The sequence below is a fragment of the Molothrus ater genome, chromosome 20 (genome assembly GCF_012460135.2).
Source record: "Molothrus ater isolate BHLD 08-10-18 breed brown headed cowbird chromosome 20, BPBGC_Mater_1.1, whole genome shotgun sequence".
In the NCBI taxonomy this organism is placed as follows: Eukaryota; Metazoa; Chordata; class Aves; order Passeriformes; family Icteridae; genus Molothrus; species Molothrus ater.
In genome coordinates this window covers 10799692-10819665 of record NC_050497.2, presented here as the reverse complement: position 1 = coordinate 10819665, position 19974 = coordinate 10799692, and the positions used below count along the sequence as shown (strand labels likewise).

Sequence of the window (19974 nt, the reverse complement as noted above, 5' to 3'; positions counted from 1 at the left end):
CAGGCTCTGTTGTGTTTTTAGTGGCGGGGCGCGCGGGCCGGGGCGGGGCGCGGCGGCCGCGCGGGTTCCGGTTCCGGCGGGGCCGGCGCCGTTTCCGGCGGGCGCGGGCCGGGCGGCGGGGATGGCGCGGAGCACGCTCTCGTCCCGCTTCCGCCGCCTCGACATCGACCAGTACGACGAGAACCGCTTCGTGGAGGAGCCCGAGGAGGCGGCGGCGGCCGAGCCCGATGCCAGCCCCGAGGTGGAAGCGCTGCTCAGGCAATATCCTTTGGGCCGGGGGGCCGGGGAGTCCCGGGCAGCGGCCGCGATCGCCGCTCGGGCCGGGGCCGCCCGGGAGCCGCGCTGCGCGTCCCGCAGGTCCTGGTTTGAGTCCTTGACCGCCGCCGCACAGGCGAGGCGCTGCGGGCCTTCCACACGGCCATCCGCAGCTCCCCGGGCAACACCAGGAGCCAGGCGATGAAGGTAGGGCCGGGCAGGGCTGCGGGCACAGCGGCACCCGGGCACAGCGGCACCCGCTGCGCTCAGCGAGCCTGTGCTGCATGGGCATCCCCCTGCGTTCGCCCCTTCCTCCTCTAACCCCAGCTCTGCTCACCTCGCTTACAGAAATAACCCAGCCTGGAGCGCGCCCATCTCTTGCCAAACACGAGTCTTGGATCGTTCCCAGCTGTTCTCGTTCTCACATTTCTCTCTTTGCCTTGTCTTCCCAGGAGCAGGCCCAGGGAACGATGCTGAAAGTCCTCACATCTTTTAAAAGCAGTGAAATAGAACAAGCGGTGAATTCCTTAGACAGAAACGGTGTTGATTTGTTAATGAAGTACATTTATAAAGGATTTGAAAAGCCAACAGAAAACAGCAGTGCAATATTACTTCAGTGGCATGAAAAGGTACGTGCTAGGGGCACTCAGCTCAGCCACGCTCGCAGGGTCCTGGCCTGTGCTTTCAGGAGAGAAGCAGGTGGTGGCAGGGCCTCATCCCTGAGGAGCTCAGTGTTTCCTTTCATCTTTGGTCTCTCTGAGCCTGCATTCACAAAGCCTTTGCCTGTATTTCAAACCTTGCCCTCTGCCATGGGGAGAGGGGACCGGGCAGGGAGTTCTCCCTGCAGGGGAAAGCCTCGTGCTGCCCTTGAGATGTCCCGGGAGGGATGGGGCAGCTGCAGCCTCCTCCGGGGCCCAGCTCAGGGGGCTCAGGCTGGCAGTTTGCATCAGCTGAGTCACAGGCTTTAGCAAACCTGTTTGGTTCGCCCAGGAGAGGATTTTGAGGTCTCCAGAGATTCCATTGGGCACCAGCAGGGGCCTCTTGTTTCTGTGGAATGTCAGCTGTGAAATAGGGAGTGTGGGATGTGTTCAGCAGCTGCCTGTGGAGCCTCCTTCCCTGTCTGTGGTGGCTGAGGCACATCCCTGAAGCAGCTGCTGGGTGCCCCTGCCCCCGGGCAGGAATCCAAGTGAGATCTTCCCCCACTGCAGGGGTTTCAGCTGAAGCCCTGGCTGTCAGTGCTCCAAGGAAAACTGATCCCTGGGAATGCTGCAGCTCCCTGTGCAGGGCAGCTGCTGTGAATGCTGCTGTCCTTTTCCCAAGGTGCAGAGCTTTTCCTGCTGTACATAAAGCTGGTGTACCATGACTCCAGTTATTGCTGCTGTCACCAGTTTTGCCAAGCCTTGACAAGGAGGAGGGAATTTCTTGAGACAGTAAAGAACATGTTTCTACTTGTTTTTTTGTTTTTTTTTTTTTCCTGTTGTTTCCACTGAGGTGCTTTCAGGTGAGGTGGGTGGTGCTCCCAGCGTGGGAGGTGACACAGCACCACCCTGACTGGTACTCAGAGCGTGCAGGGACATGAAAGGCATCTCGTCCTCTCTGTTGTGAAAGGAACAAGGCGGGTCTGAGTAGGCAGGGTTTACAGCCTGGTGTTCTGCTTTGTGGCAGTACTGGTAGGATGTGTGGCTTGCTCAGCGCAGAGTCAGCTCAGTGGTAGTACCAGTCTGTCCTCTGGAAAAGGCCTGTGGCAGGTCTGGGAGCTCAGGAGCATTTACCTGTCAAGTCCTGCTCCAGGTGGGTGCTGTGCATTTGTCCAGCCTTGTTCCCCAGTGCCACGTCTCACTCTGCTCTCATACCCTGTGCTCTGTTGGATTGTGGCTCCAAAGTAAATGCCCCACTTCCAGCAGTCAGCTTAAATATTTTTTTCACAATCACCTCCATCTTCTAGACTTCAGAAGGAAACACTGTTCACATTGAGGGACACAAATGAAACTGAAGCGAGCCCCTCCTCCTCTCTCAGGGATACGGGAGGTGGACATTCTGCAACACTGGAGCCCTCGAGATCCAAAAGCTGGTTAGATTGTGGAGAATGACAGTTTCTAGCTTTGGAGAAGAGCCATAGTCCCTTCTGTGGCTGAACTCTTCGGTGTTTGTTGTGTGTGGGGCGTGGTGACTCTGTAACCTCTCTCCTTTCCCACAGGCACTGGCAGTAGGAGGCCTGGGCTCCATAATAAGAGTTCTCACAGCAAGAAAGACTGTGTAAAGACTGTTAACTTGGACAGAGGTGACGGTCAGGTTTGGACTCAGAAGAAGGAATGAGCTGAAATTACACTGGTCCATCTATTAGAGATTGCAATCTACTGAAATCCTACAGTAACCTCCTCTTGGAATGCTTTTAACCTTAAAAGTGGGAAAGAGTAAAGGTATTCCTGCATATTCCGACTATCACATATAGGAGCCAAGACATTCTCCTGCTCCCTTCTTTAACAGGCAGAGAGAAGGCACACTCCTGCCTCCTCTACTGTAAGTGAACAGGTATTTCAGATGCTGCTTTAGCCAGGTGTGGTGATACAAGCTCCCGTGTGTCCTGCTTAGTCCCAAGGTAGCTGTGTCCAGGCTGAGGTCCTGCAGCTGAGGGTGGGAGAAGAGCTCTGGGAATGGTGGCTGAACGTGTGGGTGAAGGACTCTTGGACTCTGGGCTTGGGGTCATGTAAAGTGAAGTGCCTGCTGCATCAATAAAGGTCTTGGATCACGTGAGTTAAATTTATTTTCAGCTAAATTGTAAGTCTGACACTTATTCCAAAGCAGGCCTGCAAAAACCCAGTCCAACCCAGTGTCCACCTTTTAGGACTGTTCCTAACGCCAGCAACTTGGAGAATTTGTCCTCAAATCCAGCTCTGTCCTGGATGTAGGGAGTGAGACCAAGCTCAGCTGTCCCAATCAAGACTTATAAGATGTAGTGAATAGAACACATAGTAAGGACCCCGAGTTTGATTTTTATATTCTTGTCCACGCTAGAAAGTCAAGCAGATACTTCAGGAGTTGTGCTTTAGGTATGAGTGTGTCCTCTGCCCAGGCAGGACGCACTCCTGGATCCATGGCTGTCCCCTGGCCCCTCTGGCAGGGCTCCCTGCCCTTTGGCACCAAGGAGCAGCTGCCTGGGGAGCCCCAGCTCCACCCAGTCCTCACTTCCATCAGCTGCGCAAAGTGCAGCAGCAGCTGGTCCTGGTGGGAGGTGATTTTGGAAGCAGCAGTGGCACAACTCATTGTGACACAACTCCCTCTGAGAGGCCTTGGTGGCACGGCTGGCACACCCATCCTCACCCTGGGCAAAGGTGGGGTTTGGGTCATGGTTTAAAAGTCAATTTAAAATAGTCATAGCATCCCAGGGGAGATAACCAGAACTATAAAAAGAAAGAAATCAAGATTAGGGGTTTGATCCAAAATGTATTGCACCACAAATTTCATAGTGTTTCATCATACAATCCATATTTACAGCATAGAAGGAAAGAAGTCCAATGGTGATAGAAAGGATTATGTATAATCACTGTTCTGAGACAAGGGAAAGTGCATTAGCTTTTTAATACATGTATACACACCAGTCTTGCTCTGATACCTAACGAAAATTCAACACTTAAGAACTAGTTTATGGTAAGTTGATCCTTTATGAGCTTTGGGATCTGAAACTGAAGTTGTTAGTGAATATATAACATAAGATTTTACTTTGTCACTCCGTTCCAGGCTGCCTGTCCTGCTTTCCTTGCTGTTCAGTAACCTTTGAAGCCAGGATCAGCATAAACCCAGCAGACATTCAGCAGGGAGCAGGGGAGTGAGGGAGTCCTGATCCCTGGTCCCACAGAAACAGGGCAAGGCAAAGGGACATTAGAAAGGAAAATATCTCAGAGAATGAAATCTTCCCAGGATTATTCCACCCTGCTGTATCTCAGTAGAGAAACAATTGAAATAAATGTACTTTTTGATTGTCTATTTTCACAGCAGAGCAGGGCTGAACCCTCCCATGCTCTGTCCTGTCTGGAAGTGCCATGAATCTGGTTACTAAAGACTGTTTGGACAGTATCAAAAAATTCTGTTGGGTTTTCTTGACTTCAGACAAATCCAACCTGTCTCTAAGTGAGGAGCAGCACCTGTGCCCAGTGACAGCTCCTGGGAGTACCTGTGTCTGAGGTGGGGCTGCCTGGGAGACCAGCAGGCTCTGGATCCTCTGGATCAGCACATTCACCTCCTGCTGGAGCTCCACTGGAGAAAGCTTGAATTGCCCTGAATATATTTAACAGAAGAATTGTAAGAGAATTCCCAGAACTGCAGCATGCTCACTGAATTCCATACATGTGCAGATTTTTGGAAACAGGTCTCAGTTTTCAGGAATCACACTTAGTGCTGCTTCCCATTTGGATCCAGATTTTGCAGTGGTGTTAATAACTCTGGGCAAAATTGTGCTTCCAGGGAGGAAGTGCCACCTTGGTCCCCTGTCCTTATTTTATTAAGAAAACAAGCGGCTGGAACCACAACTTGTTCACTAAGAGTTGAATTTTGCCCTCAAACCCCTCATGAGCAGCATTTCTTTTACTGTAATAGTCAGGAGTTAACAGTTAACCTATTCATAACAGTTTTTAAGCATCAGTATTTGAAGTACAGAAAACCACAACCAAAGAGGCAGATCCTGGTTATAAGGATTTGTTGCTAGCAGACTTGGAAGAAAAAAAATGAATCAAAATGTTTAGTACCAGCATTCTTCACCCTTTGTAACTAGATTTTTATTTTTTTAAAATAAAAGGTATTTTTCAGTGTGGATTTACAATACCTGGAACTCAGCTTCAAAAATTTAAAATGGTTCCCTACCCCTTTTCCCACTGCTAACAACCCATGGAACAGGCTAATGGATTAGTTTTAAAGGCGACTGAGGATTAGGTACTATAATTAAGACCATTTTAAATATTATTTTTCTTTAAGAAAAGTAAAATCAGACAACTCTAAAGTTGTGCTCTCAAATTAAATAATCAACATGCAGCCTTGAGGGCTGCAGGCCAGGATAAATGCACCTTAAATTACACAGTGATATGAAAAAATGCCAACCATTAGTTAATGTCAGTATTAGAAGGCAAGGCAGAGTTCTTTTTTGGTTAAAGCTCCTGCTCCTGTCCTGTGAAAGGCTTTACAAACCATCCCACTCTAAACACTCTTCTGCCAACACATTTTTCATTGCTGGCTTCCCACAGCCAGACAAGCAGCTTTTCTGTGCCCAGAGTCACTGGACTGCAGCACCCTGGAACAGCAGCTGGAATCAGCATCCCAAGAGACTGAGCTGGCAGCCAGAGAGGTGCTCAGAACCCTCTGGTGCCAGGGACCCAGGAGTGCTGAGCACAAGGAGCTGCTCCCAGCACAGACACCGAGCTGCTCCCGACTCCAGCCCAGAGCTGTTCCAGTCTGTAGTGAAAATGTCTCCTTGCACAGTATTAGTTTTGTAAACAGAGCCAGAAGTTCTTGTACAAAATACTGCAATGACAGTGATTAAGACACACCTGGACCAGTGTGTTCAGCATTCTTTTCACAGAAAGAAGTGCCTGGATACTGCCTGCCACCTTCGGGTTCCCTTAAGGCCACAGAGTCCTTGGGCTCGAGATAGACGGGCGGATGCTGCCTTTGGGGGATGGCTTTGACCCAAACCAGGACATCTAGGACACAACAGCACAGCACACATCACACAGGGTCACACCTCCAAGGGGTGAAAGAAACAACGTGGTACACAGCCATGTTCTCATCATTTGATGGAAAGAGCTATTTATAACTCAGAATGCTCCAGACTCCAGACTGAAGAAGGGGAGGCAGCTTCACACAATCAGATCTGGAAGGAACAGCACCCACTGCCCACAGGTGAAAATGAAGATTATACTTACATATATTCCTTTAAAATAATTTCAAATTAGAACTCTACAGTCATTTAAACACGGTGCCTTTAGTCAGTGTAGCATTAGTGCTCCCTGAACCAGATGGTGAGGAAATCTCTTCATCTGCAGACTGAGCATCCCAACTCCTGGGTGGGCAGGGATGATGCAGGACCTGGAGCTGAGGCAGCACTCACTGCTGAACATTCCCTGACCACCACACAGCCAGGGCCAGGCAGATCTCAGCTCATGGAAAGGAGACACAGATCTTGGTGTCTGAGCCCAGTGTCAAAAGGACAAACCCAGAGTTGGGCTCTGCTGTTAAACACTGACTCTGTTTGGGCAAGGAGCTCCCAGCTTTCCCCTCAGATCAAGCCCACTGGCAAAGCTGTGCTCCAACTCCTCTGAGCACCAGAAAGCTGCTATTTCCCTCACTGAAAGGGACAATTCCTGGCATGCATACGGTCAGCTAACATTTTAATAATAAATTACATTTATTATTCTACCTAACATTTGGAAAAAATACACTTTTCCTAATCTCCCAGCATCTAGGAATTTTAATTGTCTCATTAGAGACCACATATGGCCATATGGCACCTAATGGCACCTTACCTTGTACTCCAGAGTTTCTTTGAGCATGTTTTCTTCCTCTTGTGAAAAATTCAGTAACACAGACACAGCTTTAATGAGATGGAATGCCTGAAAGAAACCACAGAGTTGTGTTCCAAACACGTTGCTGTCAGCTATTTTGTTTTATTGCCCCCACTGTACATTTTTTAATTGTAAATTATGGAACTGGCATGAAGTGTCCTTAGGAGGTGACAGGTGGCAATTTCTAGAGAAAGACAGATGTAGAAAGAGAAGGTAAGTGGCACCTTTACCTCAGACTCCCTGCAGGACATGAACTTTAGTACAACATGTTTAAGGTACTCGAAGTTTATCTCCCTGGAGTCGTTCAAGTCAGAGTTGTTGGTGACAGTCACAGAAGCATTAGGCACTTCAGAATTTGCACGTAGCTCAGGTACCTCACTGTCAGGCCTTATTTTCTACAGAAAAATAAAAAATCCACAGAGGAAAAGAGAGGTACATTGCAGATGCTGTTAGCTTGACCCTCTGGGTTGAGGATATGTAAAGAGGGTTGTACCCACAGGTGGGTACAAACTGGGCATCAACAGCTCCTCATCCTTCATGGGGTCACAGCAGAGAAGGGTCTCCAGCTGTCCCTACACCCCAGGACAGGAGCTGGCTGATGTCAGTGTTTTGTGTACGTTACCCAAACCAGCACAGAATTGGCTCCATGGTGGAAACTGTCCCTTGCTAATTTTCTCCTATCCCTAACCTGCTCTGAGCCTTTCAAACATGGGCTTTCTTCAGAGTAATTTTCAACATCAGAGCAAAACCAACAATTTTAAAACCTCTGTTAATTTTCTTTTAAATAATTTTCTTTTTTCTTGGAGAGATAAACCATTGCAGAGGATGCAATGGGAGTTAGCAGTCAAGCTTTTGGAATAACAGTGCAAGTACCTGCCAGTAAGTGCCATCTGAAGAGACTGAAAACACACAATCCTTACCAGCTCTTTCTGGAGAGTTTTCTTGAGTTCTGTCATTCTTTGCTGAAGTTGCTTTATCATCTGTAAGCACAGCAAAGGAGAGTTTAACACAGTATTCATTGTCAGGACCCCCAGGTATCTGGAAAAACCCATGATAAACAAATACTGAATGAAATGATAATTAACCAACACTGACAGCTGTGAAGAAGCAACCTGAGAGCCTTGCCTTGCCAGCTGCACACAGCAGCAGGCATGTGACAGGACACTTGGGCTTTCAGGTGACAGCACCGTGGAACTGAACCCAGTTCACTCAGAGAGCTCTGCAGGAAAGCTGTGAATAGTATCACTGGGTGCATCTTTCTGCCAAAATGCATCAGGATTCATGCAGCTCTTGCTGCAGTTTTTATTCATGGTTGGGAGATACTTGTGCAATCCAGAGAAACGCATTTACTCACAACATACTGGATTCAAATGGAACAGGCCTGTCCTTTTAAGGCTGCAGCACAGGCAGCACCAATTACTTGGCTTCCTAATTAAAAGGGGAAAGACTACCAGTTGCTTCTGTTCACCTTGTTTTTCTCAGCAATTTGCTGTTCCAGCTCTCTGTTATCCTTCTGAAGTTGAACAACATCTGCAGCTGCCACCTCTCCATTCTGTTCCACCACAGAGTTTTCTGGAGAAGGCAAATGCTCATTGCTCAAGGCCCTCGTCGATTCCTCCAGTTCTAAAACCTACAAAAATAAACATGGAGAGGTATCATGACATTTGCAGCCCAAGAACAGTCCCCAGGGAGAAAGCCAGGCTTCTTTCTGGTTCTCCAGGCAGGACAGAACTGGGGGGCTCCTGCACACCTCTCTTTTCCTGAGAGAATGGATTTGAACTGCACTCACATTCTTCTCATGCTCTCTGGCCAACAGGCACTCCTGTACCTGCAGCTTCAGCTCATCAATTTCTTTTCTTGCTGTTTCCTCTATCTCCACTGCTTGGCTCTGCCTTGCTTCTATGTCCAGCTGTAGCTGATGCACCTGCAGCAAGACAGCTTCATGGTCTGGGAAAGGAGAGACCTGCTTAGTATCAGTGCTGCACATCAGATGGGAGATTCTAATCCATTTGGTCTGCCATGAAGACAGAAAGCCAGGGGAGAAACAGAAAGACAGAAGAGAGACTGTCCAATTGTTAGTGAACAATAAACCATTTTGAAAGTGCTAAAAGATTAAATATGAAAGAGAAATCTAGAAAAATTACAATCTACCAGGCAAGGCCAGAACTAGAGGCTCTACTTGAATTGCTTGGGATGCAGTAGACTCATTTGGTCTAACCTTGACTGAGTTGGTTCAGTTCTTCCTTCTGTTTTAGCAGCAGATCACATTTTTCATCAATCAGCTGCTCTTTCTCCTTTATTAGGGTATTCAGATGTGAAACCTTCAAAGCAGGAAAACAATGAACAGAAGTCATTAAAGATATAAAACAGGAAGAGGGTGTTGAAAGTTCCAACATCCTTCAGAGGCCCAGCAGGCATCACCTCCACAATGCTGCCTCAGGAACAAGCACTGAAGTTATTACTGGAAGAGCTAAACCCCACCTGGCTTCTGTGCCACCATCAGACTGTCACAGCCAGCATGTGGCAGCTGCAAGGCCCCTGAGCAAAACAGGAGATGGCCTTAAACCCCTTCTACACAGATCTGGCCCAGCAAGCACAGATCCACAGCAGTGCCAGAAGAATAAAGAAACCAAAAGATGGGACTAACTCCAGTCAAACACGTTCAGTTGACAGTTCCCACTTTAAGCAAACACAAGCTCACATTATCCACTATTTTTTATACAGGAAGAGCAAAACAAGACTTCCTAGAACTGACATTTGGTACTGGATAAAGCTCCTCCCTGTGAGGAAATGTACAATTTTACCACTGCTCTGCTCCAGAGGAACCCAGGTGTGACACAGCACTGAAAGGAACTAGCCAGAACAAACAGGTTTCTCTCAAAGAAGCTGCCAGATGTCAGAGGCTCCCCATGGCCAGTGCACTGAGACAGTAACACCTCACAGATGACAGGACTCAAACAGTCTCAGGTTTACTGAGGCAACAACTGCTGTCTCACATGCTGTGGGTATGATTCTGACCAAGGGTCTTGCATGTTAGGATAAATAAATCCAAACCTAGTCTGCTCTTTGAGAGGTTGGGATGTCTCAAATACATTTTAAAACAGTCATTATTAACCAACCTGCTGCTGTAATTCCTCTCTCTGTTTCCTTGTTTCTTCCAATGCTTTGGCAATTTCCACACTGACAGTTTCTCTGCTGCTCATCTCATTCTGCAAACCAGAATTAATTGAGAGGTTATGTGAGACAATTAAATCAAGTCAGTCTCTCATCTTTAACCCCAAATCCACTAGGACTACAATTGAAGTGTTCTGACACACTACATTTTCCAAATGAGTTAGGTTTGTTTTACTGACTGCTGCTCTCTGCATATGCAAGAGCAGCACAGAACTGATGTAAGAACCCAAACAAACCCAATGCTTGCAAGATCTTTCAGCTTGAAGTCTCTATTACAAAGAAGTAGCTCCTTGCTACAACAGATCTTTGTTCCAATTGTGCATCCAGGAGTAGCTATGAAAAAAATTTCAACCATCTAAAATCACAGTCAAAATTGGATAAACTGCAAACACCCAACTAATTGAAGTTTTAACTTTTTGGTTTGAACACTTTAAGTGGAATCTGATGTCGAACCATCCTGTATTCACCACTGCAAACAGGATTTCCAAGCTCTTCACACCCCTGACAATATGGGAATGTATTATTTCTGCCTGATTTAGGCAGACCCAAACATTCTGGTTCAGAAAAGGGTCAGCCCTTTGTAATGCTTCTCCAACACATTTCTGCTGAGTACCAGAGATGATTTACAGCTCCAAGTACCTGCAACCTGAACAGAACAGGCCTCCAAGCACTGAATGTAACCCACAGTGGTGTTCATTGCTCCCCAGCCTCAGCTCTGTCCCAAGACAATGCCAGTTCCCATCCAGCCCTTACCTTTAGCCTGTTCAGTTCAGACTCTTGTTGTTTTAATGAACTCTCATACTCTTCTTTGCTTCCCTTGAGGTTTTCATTTTCCTTTTCCAACTGGCTCTGTAAAATAAAGTGTTTAAATACACAGTACAATTATTCTAATGCTTTGTTTAAACAATTAAACACATCTAATGTTCTGCTCATATTTAGTGCCTCAAAGTATGATATCTTCTGTTATAATGCCAGGAATTAATAAGAACATCCAAACAAGCAAGCTCTACAAGCTGTGCTAAAATCATGTTGTGAAGACTCTCACAACCCACCAGACAGTTTCTGTACTTACAATCCTGTGCTGAGTTGTTGTTTTCTCCAATTCCCAAGCTTTTTCAAGAGCAGCAATCTGAGACTCCAGCCCAGTAACTTTCTCATCATACTGATGTTTTTCACTTAAAATCTGTTGCTGCAGTTGTTTTCTTTCATCCTCTAGATCAGTTTGCTTAAGAGAATAAAGAAAACCACATTAATAGAATGGTATTTTGACATCATTCTGACAAATGAGGAACACTATTCCTTTGGCAGCAGTGTCATGTACTCACAGACCGGAGTTCAGCAGACAAACAGCAAGAAAACAAACACTTGAATAACAAAACAGAGAAGTGATTGTCTCTGGGGATGCTGAAGACTGATCAGTTACTGGTCAGTGAAACATGCAGGAGACTCACCAGCTTCTGGATCTTCAGATCCTGGTCTGCAGCTGTTTCTTTGCTCTTTTTCAGTGTTTCTGTTGCAATCCGTAGTTTCTCTTCCAGTTGTTTATTCTAAAATTACACCATTAATTAAATTCCTTATCCAATGGCATCTATGTTATTTTAAAAGTTTGCATAGTACAGAGTGGCCCAGGAGGGGAAGGTAAACATTAAATCCCTGAAGCCACAGACATAGAGAGGCTGCCTATTTGACACATGCAGGTTTTAGAAATTCTTCACCACAGCACTGCCCCAGCAGTGCTTGCACCTGAGTTATTTGTTTCTTACTACAGGGAGGATCTGCACAAAACCTCTGTCTTGACCTCTAGGCCCTCCTCCACTCATGACGTGGGGAGATGCCCAGAGACACTGATCAGTTATTCTCCTTTCAAGACTAAATGTGACTAAATGTGATTAAATGTGCAGTCTCACCTTGGGCAGGGAGTGCAGTGAGGGGAGGAGGCGTAGGGCACAGAGGATGAAAAGAGTGGCAATCTGTGGTGAAATTAGAAACTGCTCACCTGTGTTTCCAGCTGGTTCAGAGCCTGGCTGTGCTGTGTCCTGTCTGTCAGTACCTGCTGCCTGCTCTCCTCCAGCCTCTGCTCAAGAGCAGCTTTCTGAAGGTTACATTGAGGTGAAGAACACGAGCAAGGATGGACAAAGACATAAGTTGGGGGAGTAATAAAAATTTTCCTTCTTATTTCACTTATAAGGTCAAACTAAAATGGGACACAATGTTTTAATATCCCTAGGTAACTTTAAACTGCCTTGAGTTTACTAAGCCAAATCCTTTTGTCACAGCAACACAGGGGTGATGTGACTGTAGGCACCCTGACCAGGGAAAAGCAAACATCCCCAAGACCCATCTGGGGAAACATTGCTCCAGGCTGATTCTGAGCAGGAGCATCAGTGCTTGAGAAAGAGATCAAGAAGCAATGAGAGAAAGGGGATTAACCACAGCTAAGTTTCTGTTTCCAGCTGTTGTTCAGCACTTCTGAGGCTGAGGCTTTCAGCATACAACATTCTGTTTGCACACCTATGTGCAAACAGTTCCCCTCCCTGCCCCTTGCCTTTCCAAAGAACAAGGAAAAGCATTCACTGTGCTTGTGAGGATTAATTAGAAAAACTCCCAAATTGTCCCACCTCCTGTGGGGATGGCAGAAAGCTGCTCTCTTCCTTCTAAGCAGTCAGATGCAGTGCCCAAACAGACAATGCAGAAAGGCCAGCACAGACATCTGTGCAGGACCTACACAAACAGGCTCAGTGCAGCCACCCACACGTTCTGCCCAGCACAGCGTGCCAAAACACACTGCCAGGACAAACGTGGCTGTGTGACATCAATGCATGGGTGAGATGTAATGTAAGACCTAAGAAACCCAAACCAAACAACTCACTAATACTGTACCTCTAAGCAGCCTTTAACTGTGCAATTACCTCTTTGAGCAGCTCCTGCACATGTTCATCTCCTGAGAGATTCCTTTCTAGCTTTTTTTCCAGGGAAGACACCTTTTCCTGCAGCTGTTCAGTAAGTCTATCTCTCTCAGCAAGTTCAAAAGTCATCTGTGAGAATGAGAAATCACAGAATCTTTTTTGTAATGAAGCTTTCAGCTGATCTGTTGCGGTTTGACTTTTGGAAATGCCAATAGAAAGGAAAGTCCTATTTAAAAAGATAATTTAATCCTGGAACACTTTCTGGACACCAAACTTCCAACTACACAAAGCTGTACATTACCCAAGTAATGTGCACACCAGGAGCAGCACGTGCATCTGAAAGCACCTCACCTTTTCCTTCTCCTGCTCATATTCCACCTTCAGAGAGTCATGCTCCACTTGTAACATTTCCAGTCTCTTCTCACAACCAGAACCAGCCACTCGAGCCTAAACATTTTGAGAAATTACTTACTTTGAAACTTAAATTTCCAACACCACATAGCTGATATCTAATCTAACTTCTGCAGACATGGAGCTCTTTGAATCAAATCTCACTTGGCTCAAACTTACATTTTGCAAGTCTACAGAAAGCTGCTGAATGACAGTTTGTAGCTCCTGTTCTCTTAACTCCAGAGCAGTGATCTTATTTTCTGCATTTGTCTCAGCTGTCATTAGTTCATCTCTTCACAGAAAGAGAATAAAAACAAGTGACATAGCATTCCAGAAAAATAATCTTTGGCAGATAATTCTGCTGCTTATGAAAATGGACATCAACAAAATTTTCTTGTGCTAAAACCAGCCACCATCAATCACTGCTTGATTATACATTTTCAAAAAAAAGTGACAGTTAGCATTCAAACTATGAAAAAAGGAAATAATTTACAAAAAGAGTATTACTATCATTGGCTTGGCATTTACATCCCCATGGCCATAGCAGAGGCAAAAATTCAGTCAACTCACTACATATATAAACTCTTCCAAAGAGACAGAAGTGAGCATGAAGTAAAAATACAGGGGAAACACATCCACTGCTCCTGTGGAAGCCTCAGCTCCATACCTGTGAGCCTGCAGCTGCAGGAACTGCTGCTGCAAGTCCTGGAGGTCCCTGCTCAGCCCCGAGGCCTCGGCCCTGGCCTCCTGCAGCTCCGCTCCCGCCTGGCTCAGCTCCTGCGCTCGCGCCTCCAGCTCCTGCTCCGCCCTGCTCAGACACTCTTCCTTTTTCAAAAGCTGAACATTAGAAGATCATCTTTGGCATTACAGATGACCAGTAACACCGATAAACCTTTTCACTGAAACCTGCCTGTTTCACTAATTTGTGGGCTGAATTAAGTGAGATAATAGACTAGGTAATATTGTGTTCAGTACCTACTGTTGGGATTTTGACACTAACCAAATCTGTGTACAAGCACAAAGGCTGAAAAAATGTATGCTGGGCTACCACTAACTTAATATCCTAGTAAAAAATTTAGGAAATAAAAAGCTGAAAATATTCTTACCATGTGTTTAACTTTGGCAATTTCCTGCTGCTGAAAGCCCTCCAGTTCATCGATTTCATCTCGTTTTTGGAAAAGGTTCAAACTCTGCTCCCTCATTTCTTGTAACTGTGTTTGAAGCATTTTTTTTTCCTGATAAAGGAACAGAACCAAAGGATATCTGTATGCTCATGTCAAGTTAATGGGAGTTCAGGTAAACTCTCTGAGAAAGAAATCTTGTCTTGCAGCCATACAGCTCCTGATGGTGCTCCATACAGAACTAGAAATCCTTTCAGATTCATGTCACAGTGAAAATTACCAAACTCAACAAAAAAAAAAGAAATCTGAATTCATCACAATGCCACCAATGACTACCTAAGCTGAACTCTTAAAAATGGACAATGTTCCACCTTACAGAAGGACAACTTTCCCATCACAACCCATCGTTCTTTACTTCCCCGCTGAATAACAAAACCAGAAAGACCTCCCCAAGCATTTGGGCTGGTAACAAAAAGCAAATGATTGGCCTCTCCCACTGAACAAAGACCAAATAATAAAAAGGGCTGAACAGAGTCGAGTTCTGATAGAGTTGGAAGTGTGCAGGATGGTGTTTGCAAATACACACAGAGCTACACTACACCCCTGAGAAAAACATCCAAGGTTAATTACCTTTTCAACTTGAGCGAGTTTTTCCATCCACTCCTGAACAAGAAAGAAAGAAAGGAGAAAAAAAGATATCAAAATCTATTTGCAGACTTTCAAGGACAGCAATTATGGTTAAAAAAAAAAAAAATCAGCAGCAGTACAGTAACAGCCAGTGCTTGAATAAAGGCTGAGGAATCATTCATGCTACCCGAATACATAAGTCTTATGCAAGTAAAATAAATGTGACAACAGGCCTACTGCCATTGAATCTTATCCAAGCACAAGCTTAACCTTTCATTAGGAATTTCTGTGGGCTCTTGTTAAAACCAGTCGGAACAGTCTGAGCAGTGACAAGTCCTGCACCATTCCTGGCACTGAGCTCAGCACTCCCTCCTTCCCTCAACACTGGCACACTCACACACAGGGCTGAACAATTATTTTAATTAATAGTAACACCTGCTTAAAATATCAGGGTCATGAGAGTCTAAAGTCCTGCTCAAGCTCTCTTACCTTGTCCTTTTTTTCCAAGGCCAAAGCCATTCCTTCAGCCATCTTGGCTCGACTGGCCTGATGAGCTTCATTCTGCTCCTGAAACTTCCTCATGGAGGCTATCAACAGAGAACCACCAGCTATATTAAAAACACATCTTTTAAAATTACTTCTCACTTTCCTGTAAGTTATTTATAACTTTAAAGAGCTTCTTCTGCAAGTAATTAGCCCAGTCTTGACTGTAGCACTAGCGCTGTGCTACTCATTCCCTCACGCTGCTTGCAGGCTGGCAAAGGGCCAAAGCTAACAGCAGACAGGGATACTGCTCCTTGCTGGATTAGAACAAAGCTGCAGGTTTCCAAGAGGTCATTCCTGCATGTGAGCCCCAAATTTGGCAGAGGGAGTACAATAACAACCTTCTTTCAACACACCGCTGCTGCTTTTTATGCTGTAAATAAGGTAACAACTTGTGTTCTAATTGTTCACATTACAGAGGTGCACAGTTTGAAAGGAAATCATTAGCACATCTGTACACCAAACCTCTTTCCTTCCAACCACAGCAATTTTCAACTGAACTGAACAAAAAGGAAAAAAAGAAAAATACATACAATCCTGATGCTTTTCTAATGCATTTTCAAGCTTCTCTTTTATCTTCTGCAGATTTCGGATCTGATCAGCATAATCTTGTGTGAGGAGGGAGAAGAACAGACCAGGAATGGACAGACATTGGGGAAGGACGTTTTTAGGGTAACACAAAAATTTAAAAAAAAAGAAAAAAAAAAAGAAGAGAAAAAAGGATGAGTGGCAAATGACAATGATTTTCTCAATCAGAAAATCATTCCTGCTGAGGAAAACTTGGGTGACAACAACAATGATCACAAGCAAATAGCTCTGTACTGTCCACAGGGTTGGCACAAACAGAAGGGCCTGTCCCAGGGGTGTCAGTCACACAGGCAAGAGCAGAACCAGAGAATGAACAACTGTCTCTCCCTTTTCACTTCATCCCAGAACACTGACACATTTCACTCTGCTCAGGAAAGGTGTCTGGCACTGCAGGGTGCAGGGAAGGGTTAATTCATGGCCATTGCATCCATCTGCTCATTGCTGCAGTCCCACAGCACTGCCCTCACCCTCGCTCAGCAGAACTGACCCGGGAGGGAATATAAACCAAACCAAGTGTACACACACCCTGGAGAGGTTCCTGTACGATGGAGAAGAGGATTTACTCACTGGCTGCCTGCCTGTGTGAGACTCCTGATGCCCAGAGCCTCCCTCTCTTGTGTTAAGCCCCAGCCAGCACTTTTAAGTTTACCTTGTGCAAGCAGATGAGCACTTGGGCCTTTTGAATTCCATGTGAAACAATTTCTGAAGCCTATATTTTCTTGAACTGACCAGAAGTCTGATAAGTCTCCAGAATAAATCAAAATAATCCTTATCTGGCTGTACCCTTCCCTAATTTTCCAAGGCCTCCCATGAGCTTTGGGAAGCAGCAGTGTAACACAGTTCAGCCCAGTCCCTGGTCCCTTCCCTACAACAGGGATGGGGAGCAGTGCCAGCCTTCACTACAGCTTTACAGAACAAGGAATTAGAAAGAAAAAACCCTCAGGACTGTTTTATGTTGAATTCTTTGTTTCTTCTTCATTTCCAAGCCCACTTCTTTAAGGATGGCACTGTGTTACTGTCAGAAAGCTCAAACCCTATCAGAAACAAACTATACACACAAGTGGGGACAGATGCTGTTTGAAACATGGGACAGAAAGCTATCCCAGCTGTTCCAAGCAATCACATAAATGTATTGCTGAAATCAGCAAAGACCCAGTTGCCTCCATAAAAAAATAATGATGCTGGATGCTCCCCTCTTGTCAATCAACAGGGCTGCTACAAATCAATTTTCAAAAGACCCTAACCCCATGGATTTTTAATAAATTAAACCATGTAAATTCAAAGGAAAACGTTTCCTAAAATAACAAGTTGTATATGTATCAGGGCACATACCAGATAGCTTCACCTCCAGTTTTCTAATTTGTTCATTTCTTCTTAACAACTGGGATGAAAGATCCTCTCTGGAGCTGCTCCCATCAGAAGCCTTGGGAGAAAAGCAACACTCTGTAACTTACAAAATTCAGAAGAAGTGATCCTGCCATACATTAGGAATGGGATAATAACCACTCTCCTGCCTAGGAACAGCACTTGTTTTTCCCATAGAGGGGTAAATTGTACTAGCACAGCAGAATGTGTTAGAAATGCTGAAGGAGAAAACCAGCAAGGCTCAGTAGTGCCAGGCTGCCTGCTCCCCAGAGCACACAGCCTGGGAAGGAGCTGGGGCTGGGACCTGTTTGTCCAAACTGTCACTGAGGAGATGGGGGAATGGAATCACTGAGGGGGAGGAAATCAGGCTCCACAGCACAGGCACCAGGAAAGGTCAAAGAGGGAGTCCTGAAAATCAAAGTAATTAAAAGAGAAGCAGTAATGCTTTTCAGGTGGGATAAACTCACTGATGCCCTGATGCAGCAATTTGTCCACACAAAATCTGCTGCATAACTGACTTATGACACTCTGGTGGGTTTTGCTCCATAAAAGTCAACAGCAAGAGCAGTTAAACGAATATTGATAAAACGAGTAACTCTTGGGGGTTTTCTGAAGACCACTCAAATTCGTTACTTGTTTTGCCATTTCATTATTTCATTATTTTGTTTTGCCAATTCATTATTTGTTTGCCATTATTTGTTTTCTGTTCTGCAAACTTGCAAGACAGCAAACGGAATTTCTACATGAGAATTTCCTAAGTGCTAAAGAAAAAAAAAACTCAGAAAAACACAAGACTAATATATTTCCACAATAAAATGCATCTAAACATTAAGAGCTCCAACTTTCTGCTTGACACAACTGAAATTTCAGCTGAGCTTCAAAAAAAATAATTTAAAGCCCAACTGTGTAAACAAGTTCTTCACTCTGCAGACGCCAAACAGGGACTTGCTGCTGGCTATGCAGTGGGTCCTGCTGGCTCCAGCAGTGGGGTGACACTGCCTTAATCCAGGCTTTCAGAAATGTGACAGCCAGCCATCCAGGGCAGAGGTGCCAGAGCATTCCAGGGTCTCACTTAACCCATGCACTCCTGGAACTTCACCACTTGTTTAAACAATGTTTTATCGTGGAAGAGAGGAACTACAATGGTTTTGACTGCAAAAACACTGCACACGTTTTCAGCAGAGACATATACAATGTCTCAGGTAGGAAGAGCACTTGGAAGCCCAGAGGTAAAATGAAAACTGTTTACATGGGAATGGAAGCCTCTTGGCAACTACTATGCTTAACAAACGTTTTCTCTTCAATATTTAATTTCACTCAAGCTAATGATGCATTTATGCATTAGGAGATACACTTACAAAGACACCGGAGCACGTTTTCAAATCACACCCTAGACTTTAAATGGTTGTCTGCAAAACCGTAATGAAAACACTGTCAGAGAAAGGAGATTTGAAAGCAAGGTGTAACTCACAAAGTCGTCTCCGGAGTCTGCTCCCACAGACGTGATCGATTCCTTGCTGACAGACCTGGGCATGCGGGCATTTCCTCCGGGCCTGGGAGCCACTGCTGCCTCCTCCGCGATCTTCTTCTTCAATTTGGCAAACATTTTACTGCTCTACAGCCCTGAAATATCCAGGTCCTTCAGAAAGCCACGACCGTCAACGTTTAATACGCTGACACTCTTGTCTAAAGCTTCCAAACGCTGAGACTGAATTCTGAGCCTCATGCACTGGTTTACTGCATCTCCAGCGCCACTGAAGCCCTCAAGGCCTGGCAGTACCTGCAAATCAAACAGAAATGGGTTCCACACTAAAAAATCCCACCGGCATGGATCATTGAAAGGTAACAAACAGAAAGCCTTTTAACATCGCATCTGTTACAGCACGTTAAAAAATCGGGTCTCCCGGAGCAGAATCCGTTAAAGCCCCAAACCAACGGCCCCAAACGGCGGCGGGGCCGGGGCCCGGGGAGCGGGCGGGTCCCCTCAGCCCAGCCCAGCCCGGCCCGGCCCGGCCCGGCCCGGCCCGCGGAGGCTGCTCTGCTCCGAGGCACCGAGGGCCTGTCACCGCCGCTCTCCCGCAGCCCCGGCCCGGCTGCCCCCTCTTCTCCCGGTCCTCCGTCCCCTCGCTCCTCACCGCCCATGCCCGGCCGGGCCTCGCCGGTCCCGCGGCCGCCACCGCTACCCCGGACACCGCCGACCCGGAAGCGCCGCGCGGGGCGGAAGCGGCGCCGGTCCCGCTCCGCCCCCGGTCCCGCTCCGCCCCCGGTCCCGCTCCGCCCCCGGTCCCGCTCCGCCCCCGGCCCCGCTCCGCCCCCGGTCCCGCTCCGCCCCCGGCCCCGCTCCGCCCCCGGCCCCGCTCCGCCCCCGGCTCCGCTCCGCCCCCGGCCCCGCTCCGCCCGCCGACCGAGCTCCTCCCTCAGCGCCGCTCCGCCCTCAGCCCGAGCCCCGCCCCC

General features: G+C 46.4%; 2 protein-coding genes across 4 annotated transcripts; one reads left to right on the top strand and one right to left on the bottom strand.

Annotated features, from left to right (window-relative positions):
* The first annotated feature begins 87 nt into the window (after window positions 1-87).
* Window positions 88-3019, top strand: ARPC5L (actin related protein 2/3 complex subunit 5 like). Its single transcript, XM_054516943.1, has 4 exons — window positions 88-261; window positions 381-462; window positions 708-884; window positions 2453-3019. The coding sequence occupies exons 1-4, from the start codon at window positions 122-124 to the stop codon at window positions 2513-2515; spliced, it is 462 nt and encodes a 153-aa protein (XP_054372918.1). The 5' UTR covers window positions 88-121; the 3' UTR covers window positions 2516-3019.
* A 660-nt stretch (window positions 3020-3679) lies between these two features.
* GOLGA1 (golgin A1) lies at window positions 3680-19736 on the bottom strand. 3 transcript variants are annotated; one of them, XM_036393914.2, is made up of 23 exons: window positions 19656-19736; window positions 18992-19300; window positions 17488-17578; window positions 16101-16175; window positions 15514-15611; window positions 15028-15060; window positions 14383-14511; window positions 13944-14113; window positions 13457-13568; window positions 13238-13333; window positions 12890-13015; window positions 11977-12072; window positions 11432-11527; window positions 11053-11205; window positions 10734-10829; window positions 9926-10015; window positions 9025-9127; window positions 8596-8753; window positions 8275-8436; window positions 7727-7786; window positions 7037-7201; window positions 6768-6854; window positions 3680-5945 (listed from the first exon to the last, which is right to left on the bottom strand). In XM_036393914.2, the coding sequence occupies exons 2-23, from the start codon at window positions 19124-19126 to the stop codon at window positions 5865-5867; spliced, it is 2412 nt and encodes an 803-aa protein (XP_036249807.1). In that variant the 5' UTR covers window positions 19127-19300; window positions 19656-19736; the 3' UTR covers window positions 3680-5864. The 3 variants fall into 3 exon arrangements, with proteins under 3 accessions (XP_036249807.1, XP_036249808.1, XP_054372917.1); XM_036393915.2 differs by having other exon boundaries at window positions 13944-14101; XM_054516942.1 differs by lacking the exon at window positions 19656-19736 and having other exon boundaries at window positions 18992-19488.
* Window positions 19737-19974: the final 238 nt, after the last annotated feature.